The sequence below is a fragment of the Athene cunicularia genome (assembly GCF_003259725.1).
Source record: "Athene cunicularia isolate RWA chromosome 5 unlocalized genomic scaffold, athCun1 chr5_part2, whole genome shotgun sequence".
NCBI lineage: Eukaryota > Metazoa > Chordata > Aves > Strigiformes > Strigidae > Athene > Athene cunicularia.
Genome location: NW_020799102.1, coordinates 275,546 through 290,479, shown reverse-complemented (window position 1 = coordinate 290,479; position 14,934 = coordinate 275,546). Strand labels below are relative to the sequence as shown.

Genomic DNA, 14,934 nt, shown 5'->3' with positions numbered 1-14,934 from the left:
AAGATGTTTTAATGTGTAGTATCCCTTGGAGTCATAGGATTTAACATGGGTATTTACTATTGTTTTTACTAACTATCTCTACTAGTATTTAGTACTGGTTTTTACTAACTACCTACTATTGTATCTATCTATTTAAAACATAAGTTGCTGCTTAACGTTGTTGAAAGTCTCCTGAACTGCTAGTAACATTTACATAAGCCATTTATGAAACATGCATCATAGCACTCATTATAGTTTGTATTTTAATTCATGAAATATACTGCAAGTTTTGCTCTGCATTTCTGCAATCTAACAAGCTCTATTTAGCTTTGCAGAGTATTTGCAATCACGGTGAATCTCTGTTTCAGACTCTCTCTTTTCTCCTTTAAGTGGTTTTCTATGGTCCTCGCTTCCTTTAGGATTCCATCAAGTTCTTGGACATAAGAAGCATCCATCGCTGCTCTCTCACTTAATTGAAAAAATCAGTAGTTAAAATCAATACAAACACCATTAACTTTCTCACTACTTAGAACTGCTTTTATGCTTTTCTTAAAAACGTGTTGTCCATCAATGCTCAGTTTCTGACCAAATTAGTTCTCTGTTGTAACAGAAAACAGCATTTTTCTTTCAAGATCTGTGTTCAATATTTTCCAGTGCTGTCTAAACTGCAGCCACAGTGATCCTTATCTAGAGAAATTAGAAAGGTGCTGTACAAATTGGACAATGTTAACTTGCCTTAAAGTGTGAGCATATTTTGATAACAAGTTCATAATTTCTTTGTTGATCTCTGTTAAAAGAGAGAAGTAATTTTATTTAAACATTTGAACGAACTTTCATCTCAACATCAAATTAGGTAATGACATAGTTACTTTCAGTATGTTTAATACATCACCATCTAAAACTTCTTCCAGTGGTTCAAGTTTGTAAGGGGACTGTGAGCCCTCGGAAAAAGCTGGATCTGTTTTGTCAAGGGAGGACAACTGAGCATTTTCTGAAGCTTCCTTCTAATAACAGAGCACATAAAAAAAAAAAAAAAAAAATGCAGCATGCCAGGCTGTTTCCTGCTACAGCTGGTCAGGGCAAGGTAACCCCCAGTGCCCTGGGACACAGTTCCAATGGCACAGAGAAGGAAAGTCACACATGACAATTGTGTCTTCCAGAACATAGCAGAGGTACACTCAGGTCAGAAGTGACTTTCTAGTGCAATATTGCGACCCGTTAAACATCATCAGGTCGCTACTGAAATAACAATTTTAACTTAAGATGGAGATTAATCCACCTTCCTCACCTTGAGTCACCTCCCCACCATCCTCAGGTAGGGCACCAGTAGTTCCACCTAGTCTCAGAGATACCCATCTCCTAATACCTCACTGCCAGGGACAGAGATGATTCTGTCATCAGTATTTGTAAAGTGCTTTGCAGATATAAAGCTCTGCCTAAGTGCTAAGTGTTATTACTACCCATCTTCTGCCAAGGATTAAAGGCAGAAACAAACTCCTTTTCCCCACCCCATCAGTATGTGTCAGCAGTCTGTATCAGGAAGTTGAGCCAGCCTGCTAGCCTCAGCCTCCCTGCCCCACAGTTCCCCTTCTTCCCTCAAAATCACCCAGTTTATTGTGCGTATTCCTGGACACTACCTTTTCAATGTTTCTTGGGTGTGTGCAGCTGTTCAGCCTTACCCTGTGGTCTGCAATAGTGGATGATCTGATGGCACTTACAGCTGTTCTATCTGAGCTCCTGACCCATACCACCTCTCAGCAAGGGGAACAACACTGCTCTTTTCTGAAGGACCTACAAAGAAAAAAGTAACTTTTTGTTGCTCAAAAGAAAGCATTTTTCTTTTACAAATTACTTTGAATTCAGAGGGGCTTCTTCCGTCCAACTCAAGACAGTATAGAAAAGGTTATACCTTTGGAACCTAAACCCAGGGACAGTATTTTCCTGCCCATTTAACAAAGCCCCTGCACTTAGGAAGGCCCTGTAGTTTGTAAGGGGCAGGGGATACAGTGCCCCACACTGAATTACCAAGTGGGAGATGGGCACTTGGACACAAAGTTCGGCTCGCTTCCATGCACCTGCAGTCAATTTATCTCAGTGCACAGTGGCTATAAAGTGCTCTTGTTCTGACTCGATGGTGTTTGATAGCACTCATGGCTCCGTTTGTGCTGCACCCAGGCCAGCACAGCCCCGAGCCATGCCTGGGGCTTCCAGAAACGACTCCAGGAGCACAACTAGAGGGATAAGAGGAGCTGAGGGATTTGTCATGAGCGAAGCTCCTGGGAAGCACAGCATGCTCCCACGATGGAAATATCGCAGCTAAGGAGGGGAAAGGAGGGCAATAACATCGCCAGGAAGTTAAAATAGGAATTTCTTTTCCAGTGAGACTGATTGGCAACTGCTGAGCTTTGATATGAAGGTGTTTTCTCAATTAAAGGCCTTCTACAGGTCACAGTATGTTTGACTTTCGAGATAGGTAGTTTCTCTCCTGCTCCCATCATTGGAAAGTGCCTGTCTAGATAGGCCTGGCAGGCTCCTCTGGGCACTGAGGCTCCGCACAGCAGTGCTCAGGTAGTTTTAGTAGCAACTTGCTCAAGCTTTACAATGTGGTGTTGTGCAACTGGGAGGCGAATGAGGAGGATGGGCAAGGGACACACGGAGCTTCCTCCAGACCCCGATGCGCTTTAAAAGCAGGGGACTTGCAGTCCTACCTGCCCATCCTCTCTCCCCTCAGTCCCCGGAGGGAACAGCACAGGAAGAATGAACATGATTTTTGCTTAGGGAAAGCCTCCCTGTTTGCTCAATAAATACCTTCCAAAAAGCTTAGCAGCTCTGTAAACATACAAGAGATTTCAATACTTAGTAAAAAGTTCATCTTTTCCCTGAACTCCCAATGACAAAGGCTGGCACTGGTCTGCGATTACCGCATATGGGTGGTGTGAGGACCTAGCAGAGCCCAGGAGACTCCCAGGCTCTGCAAGGGCCTGGCAAATAACACTGGATGTTGAGAAGCCTGTTAAATTTAAGTTGATCCATCCATGCAGCTCTGAGATGAGAATCCTGTCAGTCTTGCAGGAACGTCGCCAGCTCAGAGTGGTCCAGGGAACTGAGAAGCGATGACGGTGACATCCAAGAGAACTCTTTCTGGCAAAGGAGGGACATGGCTGAGGGCTTTCGCTCTTCAGAGCAGTGTCCTTCCCCCTTGGAAAGCAGCCTGGTGGTCACTGAACGCAGAAATACTCAGGGGAGAGAAAACACAGTGCCAGCCCCGTTCTTGCTGTGCCCGGCCAGGGAAGGGGAGACTGCATTTGGGGAGAACACAGCCCCAATGGCTTTAAAAGAGGAGAGAGTGTCCTACAAAAGCATTCCCCATGGAAGTGTGACGAATTGGATCTTGGGCCAGATCCGACATGGTAGTGCAATAGGGCCCAAAGTCTCAATCCGCTCATTTCCAACCCCACTGACAGTACTGAGGGGGTGGGGTCTGGCCTGGCCCCCTCGCTTCTGTCTATCCGATCCTCAAGCTTCAGAGAATCCAGCACTTCACCCCAGAGGATTCCCTGAAGCAGGGTGTCTCACTCCCCAACTCAGCAGGTGCCCCGGGGGTAAGGAATTTGCCTCTGAAATGAAATGAGATAGGCTGAGGTAGGGAACTTGCATCTACCTTTAGCAACTCAGACCCCTCTCAGCGTAACAGGCCTCGTGAGGCAACGCCGATGCTCTCAGCTGCAAGTGTGGGACTCAAGCACAATCCATCCTCCAGACACCAGCGTGCCACCACTGCGTCACCCCAGAACAAACGTTTCCAGCTGTCTCCTCTGATCCCAACTGCCCGATGACCACCTCTCCTCCAAGTATTATCCCAGCACCCAGCCTACGGGATCAGCTCGCAGAGCTGCACCCCTTTACCCTGCACTAGAGGGCTGAAATCATGAGGTCGTCCTGCTTGGCAGGGCTGGTTACGGGCCCAGAGGGGGTGGAAGTCCGGATTTTGTCAGTGGCCAGGCACTCCTGGCTGCTTACACCTGTGGGAGTGATGTCCATGAGTTCTCCAGATGAACTAAGGGGGAAAGAGGGTGAGACAGAGATGCCCGACGAAGGATCTGTTGAGCCTGCAAACAACCTCGGGGGCTTTGGGACTAGGTTGGGTTCATATTGTGCCCTCAACAGGATCTCCTGATCACTGACAGACTTGGGCATCTCTGCAAAGTCACTGGAGCTGTCTGACACCATCATGCAGTAGATGTCCTGGAAGGAGCTGCTTTTGCTATCCAAATTAAAGAGGCTGTCTATGAACTCAGCAAACTCCAGCACTTGGGGACTGGGAACATCTGAGAGCCGTCCATTCTGGAGGGACAGCTCCTCACGAGGGGCTAAGGAAACACGGTCCCCCTCGCTGCTGGCCCCCTCCTCACTGCAGCGGCGCTGGGGGGTAGTGCCCCCACTGTTGAGCACATTGTCAGGGGGTTGAGTCTCCTGGGAGTGCTTGGAGAGGCTGTCAGCAGCCAGCAGCTCTGTCCGCGAGCTGAGGGAGGGGTTTTCCTCAGGGATAGCAGGGTCTATATAAAAGCAGTGCGTCTCATCCTTCTCCATGACAGCATGGAGGCTGGGGGAGCCCCGGATGCTCCGAAAACCAGAGGAGCGCCTGGAATCAAAACTGTAGATGGATTCATTGTCCGAGAGGCTCTCCATGGTCGCAAGAGGGGCACGACGGTCCTGCAGCTCCACAGACAGACGTTCCTTTGTATCCAGGAGAAGCAGCTCCACAGGGTCTTTCTGCACAGGAGAAAGTGGCTTTGTCTCATAAAACCCCTCCAAGCTGATTTCAGAATGGGACTTGCTCCTGCAATGAGAAACAGGGAATGTGAGGCTGCACCACTCTACACCACCGCAGGCCAGAGGAACCGAGTCCTGGGCACAGAGTTCCTCCTACACCCTGAGGGCACGCTGCTCTAACCATGACTGTGAGAAACCTCCTATCTCTCCATCCTCCCAGCTGAAAACATTAGATAGCTTCTTCCCTTTGCAAACTCGGGTTCTTGCCCTTCTCCCTTTTCTCCTGGCTAAACGTCTTCCCTCTCAAGCACCCTTTTCACTTAGGACCATGGTTCTGCTTCCAGTGAAACTTGCCTCTAACTGAAGTATCCAAAACCACAGTGCAGTTTCCAGACATGCAGACAAACCCTCTCTCACCAGACACCTCTGCATTAAGAGAGGATTGACACAAGAGAGGTTGAAGGACTAGCCTACAGTTAACCTACTACTATCTCTTTTTTCCCCCCCCCCACACTCTGGAACCACTCCAGTTTCATGCCTTCCCCTCCTTGTGCATGCTGGCAATTCCCCTGACAAAAATGCCAGGATGCTTTTAGAGGATTGCCCATGACCAGTTCAGGTAACAGACTTTAAAATAGGTGAAAAGCAATTTATTCAGTTTAAGACAAGTAAAGATCTTTAGAAAGACACTAAGACTTTAGAGGCTCAGGCAGGTTCCTCTAGAAAGAAGGTGTCAGACACAGGGAAGGAGCTCCCCACACCAGACACAAAACCTGGGATTAGCTGCAGCCAAAGCCACAGCCCTAAAGACAAGAACTTAAGGAGATATCTGGGAAAAGAGCCTGGTATAGGGAAAGGCTTAGAAGTTTAGCCAATATTTGATTCTTTTGTAACTTCAGTAGAGTAATAGTGATCTGAGAACAGGATTCAAGACCCCCAAAAGAGGGAGTCTGACACAGTAAGTTGGCCCTAACCTTAATTTAAACACAACCATCCTACAACTGTTTCCACTCTAGCACATCCCTTAAGCCTCTGTGCCCTCTCTTTCATTTCCTTCCCTTTCATACCTCAGAACTCCCCCTCTGCTCAGAGGGAAGCAGCTCCTTGGGTCTGTGCTGGCTGTGGCACAGAAACCACCACTTGACCTAGTTCATCTTCTCAGTCTCACTGTAGCCTCCACAAACATGGGCCCATCCCTGTTCCTGCTGTTTCATCACAGCTGCAGTTCTGTTTCTAAGCTCTCCTGCACTGTCCCTGACCATTCACACTCTCTGTGACAAGAACCTTATCATTTTCATATTATTTTCTGTCTTCTTTCTTCTAAATTTAAATCTCACTAATGTTATCTCAAAGATATTCAGCTGCCCATCTCTCCGCACAGACCATCTCACCCTGCCTCTTTCCACACACACAGCTTCTTGGTGGATCTCTCTACCTGAAATCTCCACAGAAGCACATCCCTTCCAAATAAATAATCCCCTCCCAGCCACAATGCTGTCTTCTGTTTCCACTCACAACTCCCATTTGCTGTCTCTGACTACAAGCCATCTTCCTTCTCTCATCTTCCCTGCTTTGTCTGCAAATTCGCCCTACAAAACGCAATTGTGATGGAAGTCATGTGTTCCAACTTTGACATAAGTCTTTGCCCACATTTTTATATTTACTTTCTCTGCTTCTCTCAAGTCTTTCAAGTCTGTGGTCCTGCAGTGACTCACTCAAATATTATCTGAAAGTCTGCAAGGAGTCTCTCTGCCATTTGCTCCTGCAGGAAAGCTGTTTACACCACAAAGAACTAGCCCTTCTCCAAACTGCTCCTTTGTACACCTTCTTGATGTTCCTCTACTTTTTGGCCTTTGCCAGACTACTGATATCAGTGCTCAGTGATGTTCTAGTGTTCAGAAAACCATCCCTTTCAGCACTCAGAACATGCCTTTTCCCCTTGCCTGCTTTCCATTGGACTGAGCTTCCTGCTCTTGTCCCTCAAACAGGACACCAGCTGCTCTCCCCTCACCCACATCCACGTTACCAGATTGTCCTGTTTATGATGTGACTTGTGTCATTTTATAAAGCAGCTTTAAATGTAAGTAAGCTTATGGCTTTCACTGCTTCTCAGCTTTTGAGGATCACCATATAGGCTATCTTTGGGCACCTGAATCACACAAGAAAACAGAAATTTGGCTGCAAGACAGCAAGCTTTGCCTTTACTGTTTACAGGAAAACCTCATTTTTCTGGATAAGGAGAAAAGGAAGTTTTCTTCCATACTCTCAAATTCTAGGTTCTCCTTACCTTGCTGCACTCAGACTCTCAGGCAGCATGAAGGATTCTTTTCCCCCCCAATATGACACAAGACTTAGCAAAGATAAGTAAAAGTCCCATAAAGGCAGCCCTTGGATTTATCCTTTCCACAACCATGAATCACAACGCCCCAAGAGAAGGACCCACACCTTGATCCAACAATCCTCCAAAGAAACCAAATATTCTTACTTCGTACTGCTGTTCCTTCTGTCCACTGTTGCAGCTCCCGTTCCGATCTGCACTGAGGGTCCACTAGGCAAGGGCTGACTCTGGAAGATTAACTCTGGGGTGAGATCCACTTCTGTAGGACTCACCATCACTTTGGCTGCAGAAAGTAAAGCTGTTTTCCCCTTGTTGTAATTCTCCAAGACCTATTCAAAGCAAGCAGAGAAAGAGTAGTACTTTAGAAGCAATAGCAGCTTTGCTGTTCTCAGCTCAGACTTTCAAACAGCTGGATTTGCCTCTTTTTCTTACCAACACCTTCTGCAAGCACAGGGCAAGGTCTTCAGATAAAGGATTATATATCAATGAATTCTGATGTACTCCATCCTGTCAGAATACCCTGCTGGGAATCCAGTGCTGGGGAGGTGACTGGAGGGGAGGTGGTAGAAGCAGCCTTCAGACCAGGAGGGGAGAGGAGACTTGGCTAAATCTCTGTGCTAGGAGATGGGTAGAAACTAGAACTTAGCAGCAGAGACCTGTTCTACAGCCATTATAAATAAGCTCACCCCTCAGACTAACAGCAGGACTGCAGCCACAGCATGGAGGACTTGTGTCACAGCTCAGGTTTTACCTGAGCTGCAGTTTGTAATGGGCAGCTTATGCAAAAAGGAACCAAACACCCAACCTTGCATTATTATGACATTAAATTTGGAAAGACAACCTAGTCTGGGACTCTGTACTGGGATGGAGATCTACATTCCATTTCTAGACCTCATTACATTCCACTCTAACAGTCTGTGTACAACTGGCCCCCAGCACAATCATCTTCCCTCCTTCCCTCTGTTTAATACTGTTATTAAAATACTGTTTGAAGTATTTAAACACCTATCTCTGCATCTGTGTATCTAAAGGCCCTGGACAAGGCACTTGTTTTATTAGGGCACCCAAGCGCTCTTGAAACAAAGCTACTAAACGCAGACCCCACCAAAAGTACCTCCCTGGCTCTCCAACAGGCACAGAGCTTTGACTTGGCACCAAGCAACCTGATCAGCTCATACACAACCCCCTCAATCCATTTTGTGTTTACAGCTCACCTCAGCAGTGCCACAATGCCAAGCCTTTCCTGCCCAAAGCTGGCTGTCTTCCCAGCCCATGTTACTGCACTTAATGATCCCTCCCCACCCCCAGTCCTAATTCCCTGCGTTACCTTGTTGAGCCCTTCCATGACCACGTATGGGAGGTGTTCGTGTAACATCGCCGGCGAGATGATCACTTCATTAAATGCCTTATTGTCACCCCAGATCGCAAAATAAGTGGGATCTTCTTGATCACAGCAACTGGAAGAGGAGTTGGGATCCAAACAGAGGGGAAAACAGGGAGTCAGGGATGAAAGAGCCGGCCAATATTTTGGCATGCAAAAGAAAACAGCAGGTTGCAGAGACAGCAAAAGCAACAGTAGGAAAAACAGAGGGAGAAGATATTAAAGTACACACGCCACTGCCATTGCTCCAAAAGTCTGTGTTAGCCAGTGACAACTATATTTTTATTCTGACTGCATAGGCACAGTCACTGTGAGACAACAGGAAAAAAAAAAAGTCACCTCCTTCAGAGATGAGTTCTTGTCTTGAGGAGTTTCTTCCTAAAGAAAGTTTTCCCCCTGCCCACAGGCTGGCTTGGCAGCTCGGCGCACACTCACCAGCACTGCTCCGCAGGGTGATTGTGCACCACGTGGATGATGCGGCCGGGTGGGTAGAGCGGGGTGCTTGCCGACAGAGCAATTGTCAGATCACTGGGGTGGGTCCAGAGCCGGTTACTCGTTACAGAATTTTCTTCTGTCTCTTCAGGGAGCTCTGACTTCGGTATGCACTTTGTAGCACCCACGATGATTCGCCACTGTCCAACACAAGAGAAATGAGAAAAAAACAGCAAAGAAAAGCAGAGTCATCTCACAAGGTAGGTTTAAACGGAATGCCTAACCCCAGAAAAGACAAAAACAGGTCCTGTGCCCTGACTGCTTAAATAAACCTAGAGATAGAGATAATCCTGCCCAGAAAAGCTGCTTCTTCCTTTCCCAGTTTTAACCTTACTAGTAGCAACATCTCATCCTTCCTTTTTTTACTGGTGGTTTTTGTAGAGCTAAGGATCTAGAGCAAGCACCAACAGGTAACTTATTATATTCCAGGATAAACAAGGTAGATGGAATCAGAATAAGCAGAAGACTATACAACATAAACATAATTCTGTTTAAGCCTTTCTTTATGCACTAAAAGAAATCCTAAAAAAACATATTCACCAAAAACTCCATAAGCCAAAACATAAAAACCATAGAATTCCATCAAGAAAAATAAATGTAAGCTCAGTTTTCTCCTTCTACATAGTATATCACCCCTAAAAACTTAATGTCTTATGTCTTTTCCATCTCTGCAATGGTAAAGAAGCCTGGGAAAGAAGAACTTTCCACACTACCTACCTCCAAAACATTAACAGACCACTTATCCTAGAACAGCACCACCCCGACAGTACACAGCAGTGACTGTACACAGACGACTGTTGTACTTCCTAGCCTGTTGGCACTGTTACTGGCCAAAAAAAAAAAATAATCTACAGTCAGAACACAGACTTTAAAACAGGCTCAGATGAGAAAATCTCCTGCTTAGTTATTTTAGTCCTGTGATGTTGAACCTACAGCACAGGAGACAATCATCCCACAGCCTGCAAACAGAGGGCAGCCCTTTGCCCTGACCTCTCTGGCCACCTTCCAGCCCTTGCCATTGCTCCTCTGGTTACCCAAACCATCATCACAGCAGCCCTGAGGGGACCTGGAGGGCAGGAAAAGTCTGCAGGATTGCCATGTGACACTAAAAGTTTACCATCACCGCTCAGAGACTCACCTTGAGGTGTTTTAATCTTTACTCTTACCTTCGGTTTGTTACTTCTCTGAAGAACATCCAGAAGCTGCCGGCGAAATCCCTCCAGCTGAGAGAGACCAATTCTGGAAAAGAGGAAGATGGGTTTACAGCAGCTGGACAGGGACAGAAGGACAAGAAATTGTGCTACGAAAGATAAATGCAACAATGCCATAATGCAGATCATTTCAGAGGTGGGTTGTGCCATCACCCGGGACCACTAAACCAGGGTTAAGAGGCCATGAAAAAACATCATGACAATCAACAAGCATGAAACATAACAGCAGAATCAGATCAGTGAAAACATATGAGAGAGGTCAACGAACAGATAATGAGGGAGATGATGCAATCACAGAAACAAGTGAGCAAGGAACAGGATGACACAGAACAGATAAATGAGAAAGATGTCACAGCTATAGGACGCCATCAAACAGATTATAGGATGGACAAGATTTTGCCACACAGGTTACCAAAAGGCGTATTCAATACCATGTAGGACTTTTCCTCCACTGAATTCTACATGCATTATATTGCACAGACAGAAACGTCACCATTTATCTGAGCTCACACAACAGGGTAGAAGCAAAAGTAAAACCCAAGTTGTCTGGCTCCTAGTCCGACGCCCTGTTCAACAGTTCAACATGGCCCAGGAGATGATGAGGGGTGAGAAATACCAAGACACAAGAAATGAGGGAGCTGGTTTGGAGATGCAAGATGATATGGAACAGGTATTCAGGGACAAACAGTACAAAACGAGATGAGAGCATATCTAGTTGAGGGCAGAGTGTCAAGAAGTCCGAGAGAACACAGGCAACCAGGAAGATGGCATTGACATGTCAGATACTGCAACGAGCATAATCACAGAGGCAGGATTATTCACTCTCCTCTTTCATACAGGCAGCTGTGAGATGAGGAGGGATATGCCTAGAAAAAAAGGTGTTTGAAACACCAATTTAGGTGTCCAGGTAAAAGATGCAGCAATACAGGTAACCAGAACAACAAGAAAGAAGCATACAAGAACAGGTAAATGAGGAAACTAGAGACAGATATGATCTAGGTGTTTCTGATAGGAAACAGGTGACTTTGGTAAAGAACAGCAGACACTCATCAAGAAATTCAGACACTTCTCAACTTGCCTGGGCACTAGATCTTTGCCAAGCACGACTGCAGTCACAAACTCTTTTGAATACTCCATGGCATCCTCACTGGAAGAGAAACAGGACCAAGAAGCAAACAGTGTTTTGCTAGCAGCAAACTGCACTTTGTTCCCCATTTGCCACTGGTGTCAGAGAGGTTACCAAACAGTGAACCAGGGTCATACAAACCACAGCCCAAGTTGTTCCAGGCTTTTGGGACTTTCAGCCTGATAAAGAAAAGCCTGATATTCACATCCCATGCCCCAGGCAACATTACTCTGCATAGTGCTCTGAATATACTTGGAAAAGGAAGTGCTCCAACTCCATATCTCATGGTTGTTTTCCAATAGTCTGGGAATAGCCAGGTCAGCAGAAAGGAAGATATTGCATCCTCCTGAGACTATGTTATAAAGACACTGTAGAACTAAGATGGCCACTTTCTGCAGCAACCTGAGTAGCGAGATAAGAGGAAATTAAGGTTCTGCAATCAGCTGCCTTCCTAGAGACCTTCTGAACCAGTTACCAGAGGCAGAGGCTGACCTAGAGATGATCCTGGGCACGACACACAGTGCAACAAAAGTGTGGCAGTCAGAGGCACCTCCCTGAACTCTCAAACAGCTGAGGTAACAGTACAGCGTGACTTGAGCTATCAAGGGATCTCAGGAGTGGAAGCTCTGAGCAGAAAGCTATAAAATTCTCATGAAACATTCTACAGAACAACTTCTCTACAGCTGCAGAAGACCAGGGATTACGATCATAACAAGGCATGCCAGTATCCAGATTCATTAGCAGGATGGTTTAAAACCCTTGGCAGATGCTGGAACATGATGCAGTAACTATCACAAGAAGCTTCTGATAAGCCATAGCTGCTTTCAATTGCCCCCATGATGTCTGTCACCACTAGAAAGACCTCATCTCACTTCACTGAAATCTAGTAGGATGTTTTTGTTGGGCTGCCAGGTAAACACCACAACCAGCAGGTCTGGTCCAGTTTACAGTGGGAGGAATTCACTGTCCCTCTCTTCAGAGGTCTGAGGCAGCTACCCCAGATTCCCCCTATAGCCAAGAGAAACAGGCACCCAAGAAGCATAATCCCTCTGACCTATTTTAGGCACCTGCGTTAAAATGACAGAAATCACACTCCAGAAGTGCCAATTTCTTCCTCAGCTGCAAAAAGAGTCCAAACAACTAGACCAACTGATGCAGACATCTATGTTCAGTCAAATATCTCCCTTTTTGTACCTCTCTTCACAGCAGATAGGGAGAGGACAGACTGGCATTGTGCAGAGAATAAGGAAATTGCACCTCATCCACTCAGTTTGCATTTCCCACTAGTCGGAGTGAAATTAGAGCTACAGCCACAGACAACTAAGCCATAAACCAGAATATCTGGGACAGTGGCCACTTGCCATCATAAAGTAAACTCTAAAACTATAACAGAGCAAAAGCTGCCAACAACCCTCAGCTCCTACAGACTGCCTCTCATCTTTCTCATGCTTCTCAGGGCAGAGACTTGTCTTTTACCGCTCCTCAGAGCATCACCAACAGGATCCAGCTATAACTACAACCCCTCTTTCTCACCGCTCCTCCTGCCCCAGCACCTACCTCAGCAGCCCACCCGGGGGAGAATAGGCAAAGCACTTCAGCGATGGGTACTGTGGACGCAAGAGGAAGGACAGGATGGCAGCTGTGCCAGCCCCCAGGGAATGGCCAACCACAATCAGGCCGTAGTGTTTTGTTCCTCTTCCCTGAAAACAAAAACAAGCAAAACACAAAATTGAAGTCAGACTGAAAAGTAAGTCCACAAACCTCAAAAATCTGTCCCTTTCCCCAGCTATGAGTCTTTCTTGTACATGAGACTCCAGCTAACCAGCTCCTCTGCCCATGGGAACTGGGGAGAATATTTTAGATTTTGAAATGGAAGCAGAGTTCTGATTTACACTGTTTATTCTAAGTCACAGTGGCAGTCCCAGCACACTCCTGCCCTGTACTGATGCTTGTTCTGAAGGGATGCTAGAATTCATTCCCTTCTGGTATTTCTCTCCTACATCTCCATCAGTCAGTGTTTGACCAACTGTGTCTTCCCTAAAAGAAAAAAGGTAGGAAGAAAAAGGAGACATGCACAAGCTGTTTGAGTTATTTAGGATTTAACACAAGCCTTTTGCTCCTCCTCAAATCTGACAGCCTTCTGATAATATCTGAGGCCAGGCTCACACACCTGAGGTCTCCCCAGTTCTAGAAACGACTTGCTTTCATTAATTCCACCACTTCTGCAGGCTGAAAAACAGTAGCAGTTTGAATAGTAGTCCAAGACCAGATACTCTCAGCAGCTGGCCACCACCCAAGTAATTCAGAGACTAAACTGTTCTCTAATGTTTTGGACTGTTCTTGTTAGAGGCTAAAGTGCTAGGTGTGGCTTAGTACCTAGAAGTTCACTAAGACAATGTTTGAAAAGTTTCAGTTTTGTTTTGCCAAATGTCCTGTTGGCTTTACATAGAGAGAAAGAATCCAGCATCCAACTCTCCACAGTGGTGGCTACACTTGGACTTCTGTGCAAGATAAAAGCACACACAGAACAGAAGACCCGGCCACAAGAATAGAAGATCAATCCTTATGTCATCTTCCTTCTCAAAACCACCTCTAAGCCACCATCATGCTTGTTACAGTCAGTGAGGTGAAGGCTGGGGGACATTTAAGACTTTATGAACCTTATTTGTTACACTTTTCCCCTGAATTTCTGTTGCTGACAACTTGTCAGAAACAACATACTGGGCTAAACGAATCTTTGGTCAGACCTAGGATGGAATTTGTTCTGGCCACTGAATATTTCAGATATTCTTCAGAATTCAGCTTCAGACAGTAATTAATTTTCTACATGCAAGCCAGTTGCTCCATCTCACATTAAACAAGCTCTCTCCATCCTTGTGGGTCACGTCCAGCTAATTACACTGGTTTTCATCAATTAGAAGTTGGACCCACCATACATAAAGCCAACTTCAAACAGTCCAGGATATGATACTTATTATCACACACAGAGACAACCAATGTGTAGAGCTTCGAATGTCACCATATCCTTACAAGTCAGGTAGCAACTGAGCTCTATGGGACATCAGGAAAAATTCCTCATGAGTAAAAGCTCACTTAAGATCAATTTTCACTGTTTGGGCACAGAGGAAGAAAGCACCATATAAAGAAGTCCAATGTCTATGTCTCTCTCCCTACATCTGCCAACCATCACAAGGCAGACACTTCAGTGCTGACTGCTACAACACTCAAGTTTTGGGGAGGCTTTTATCCCTCTTTTCTCTCTCCCTTAAGCTATTGCTAATTCCCCCATAGGCACCGTTCAGGCCAAGGCACTCTGGGCACAAGAAGAGGACAGCTTGCTATCAGCAGGGATCAGACAGTTCAGAAGTTCCCTCCCCAACAGGGACAGACTGCTATTACTGACATAAAGTAAGGTACGCTGCTTCGTAACACCTCTCTTGGGTTCTCTGATAGCTCTATCACAAGGAACGTGCACACACAGTCAGCATGGCATCCCATTGCTGTCTCCAAACAGAATCTCCATAGAGATGGGATTTTAGTTCCTGTTGATTTGTTTTTAATGCTCCCTGTCCTGCATTGCCACCAAATGGGACTTCCTGCCTTAGCATTGCCGGGGGGGGGGGGGGGGGGGAAA

At 46.0% G+C, this 14,934-nt stretch overlaps 1 protein-coding gene across 1 annotated transcript in view; it reads right to left on the bottom strand.

The window, feature by feature from the left end:
- Positions 1-972: 972 nt before the first annotated feature.
- DAGLA (diacylglycerol lipase alpha) overlaps positions 973-14,934 on the bottom strand; it is a 65,778-nt gene continuing 51,816 nt past the window's right edge. The window contains exons 15-22 of the mRNA XM_026850139.1: positions 13,244-13,337; positions 12,858-13,000; positions 11,253-11,321; positions 10,130-10,202; positions 8,907-9,103; positions 8,418-8,547; positions 7,238-7,419; positions 973-4,819 (exon numbers count right to left, since the gene is read on the bottom strand). Of these exons, the coding sequence (XP_026705940.1) occupies positions 3,892-4,819; positions 7,238-7,419; positions 8,418-8,547; positions 8,907-9,103; positions 10,130-10,202; positions 11,253-11,321; positions 12,858-13,000; positions 13,244-13,337 (1,816 nt within the window). The 3' untranslated portion in view covers positions 973-3,891. The remainder of the gene's footprint in view (positions 4,820-7,237; positions 7,420-8,417; positions 8,548-8,906; positions 9,104-10,129; positions 10,203-11,252; positions 11,322-12,857; positions 13,001-13,243; positions 13,338-14,934) is intronic.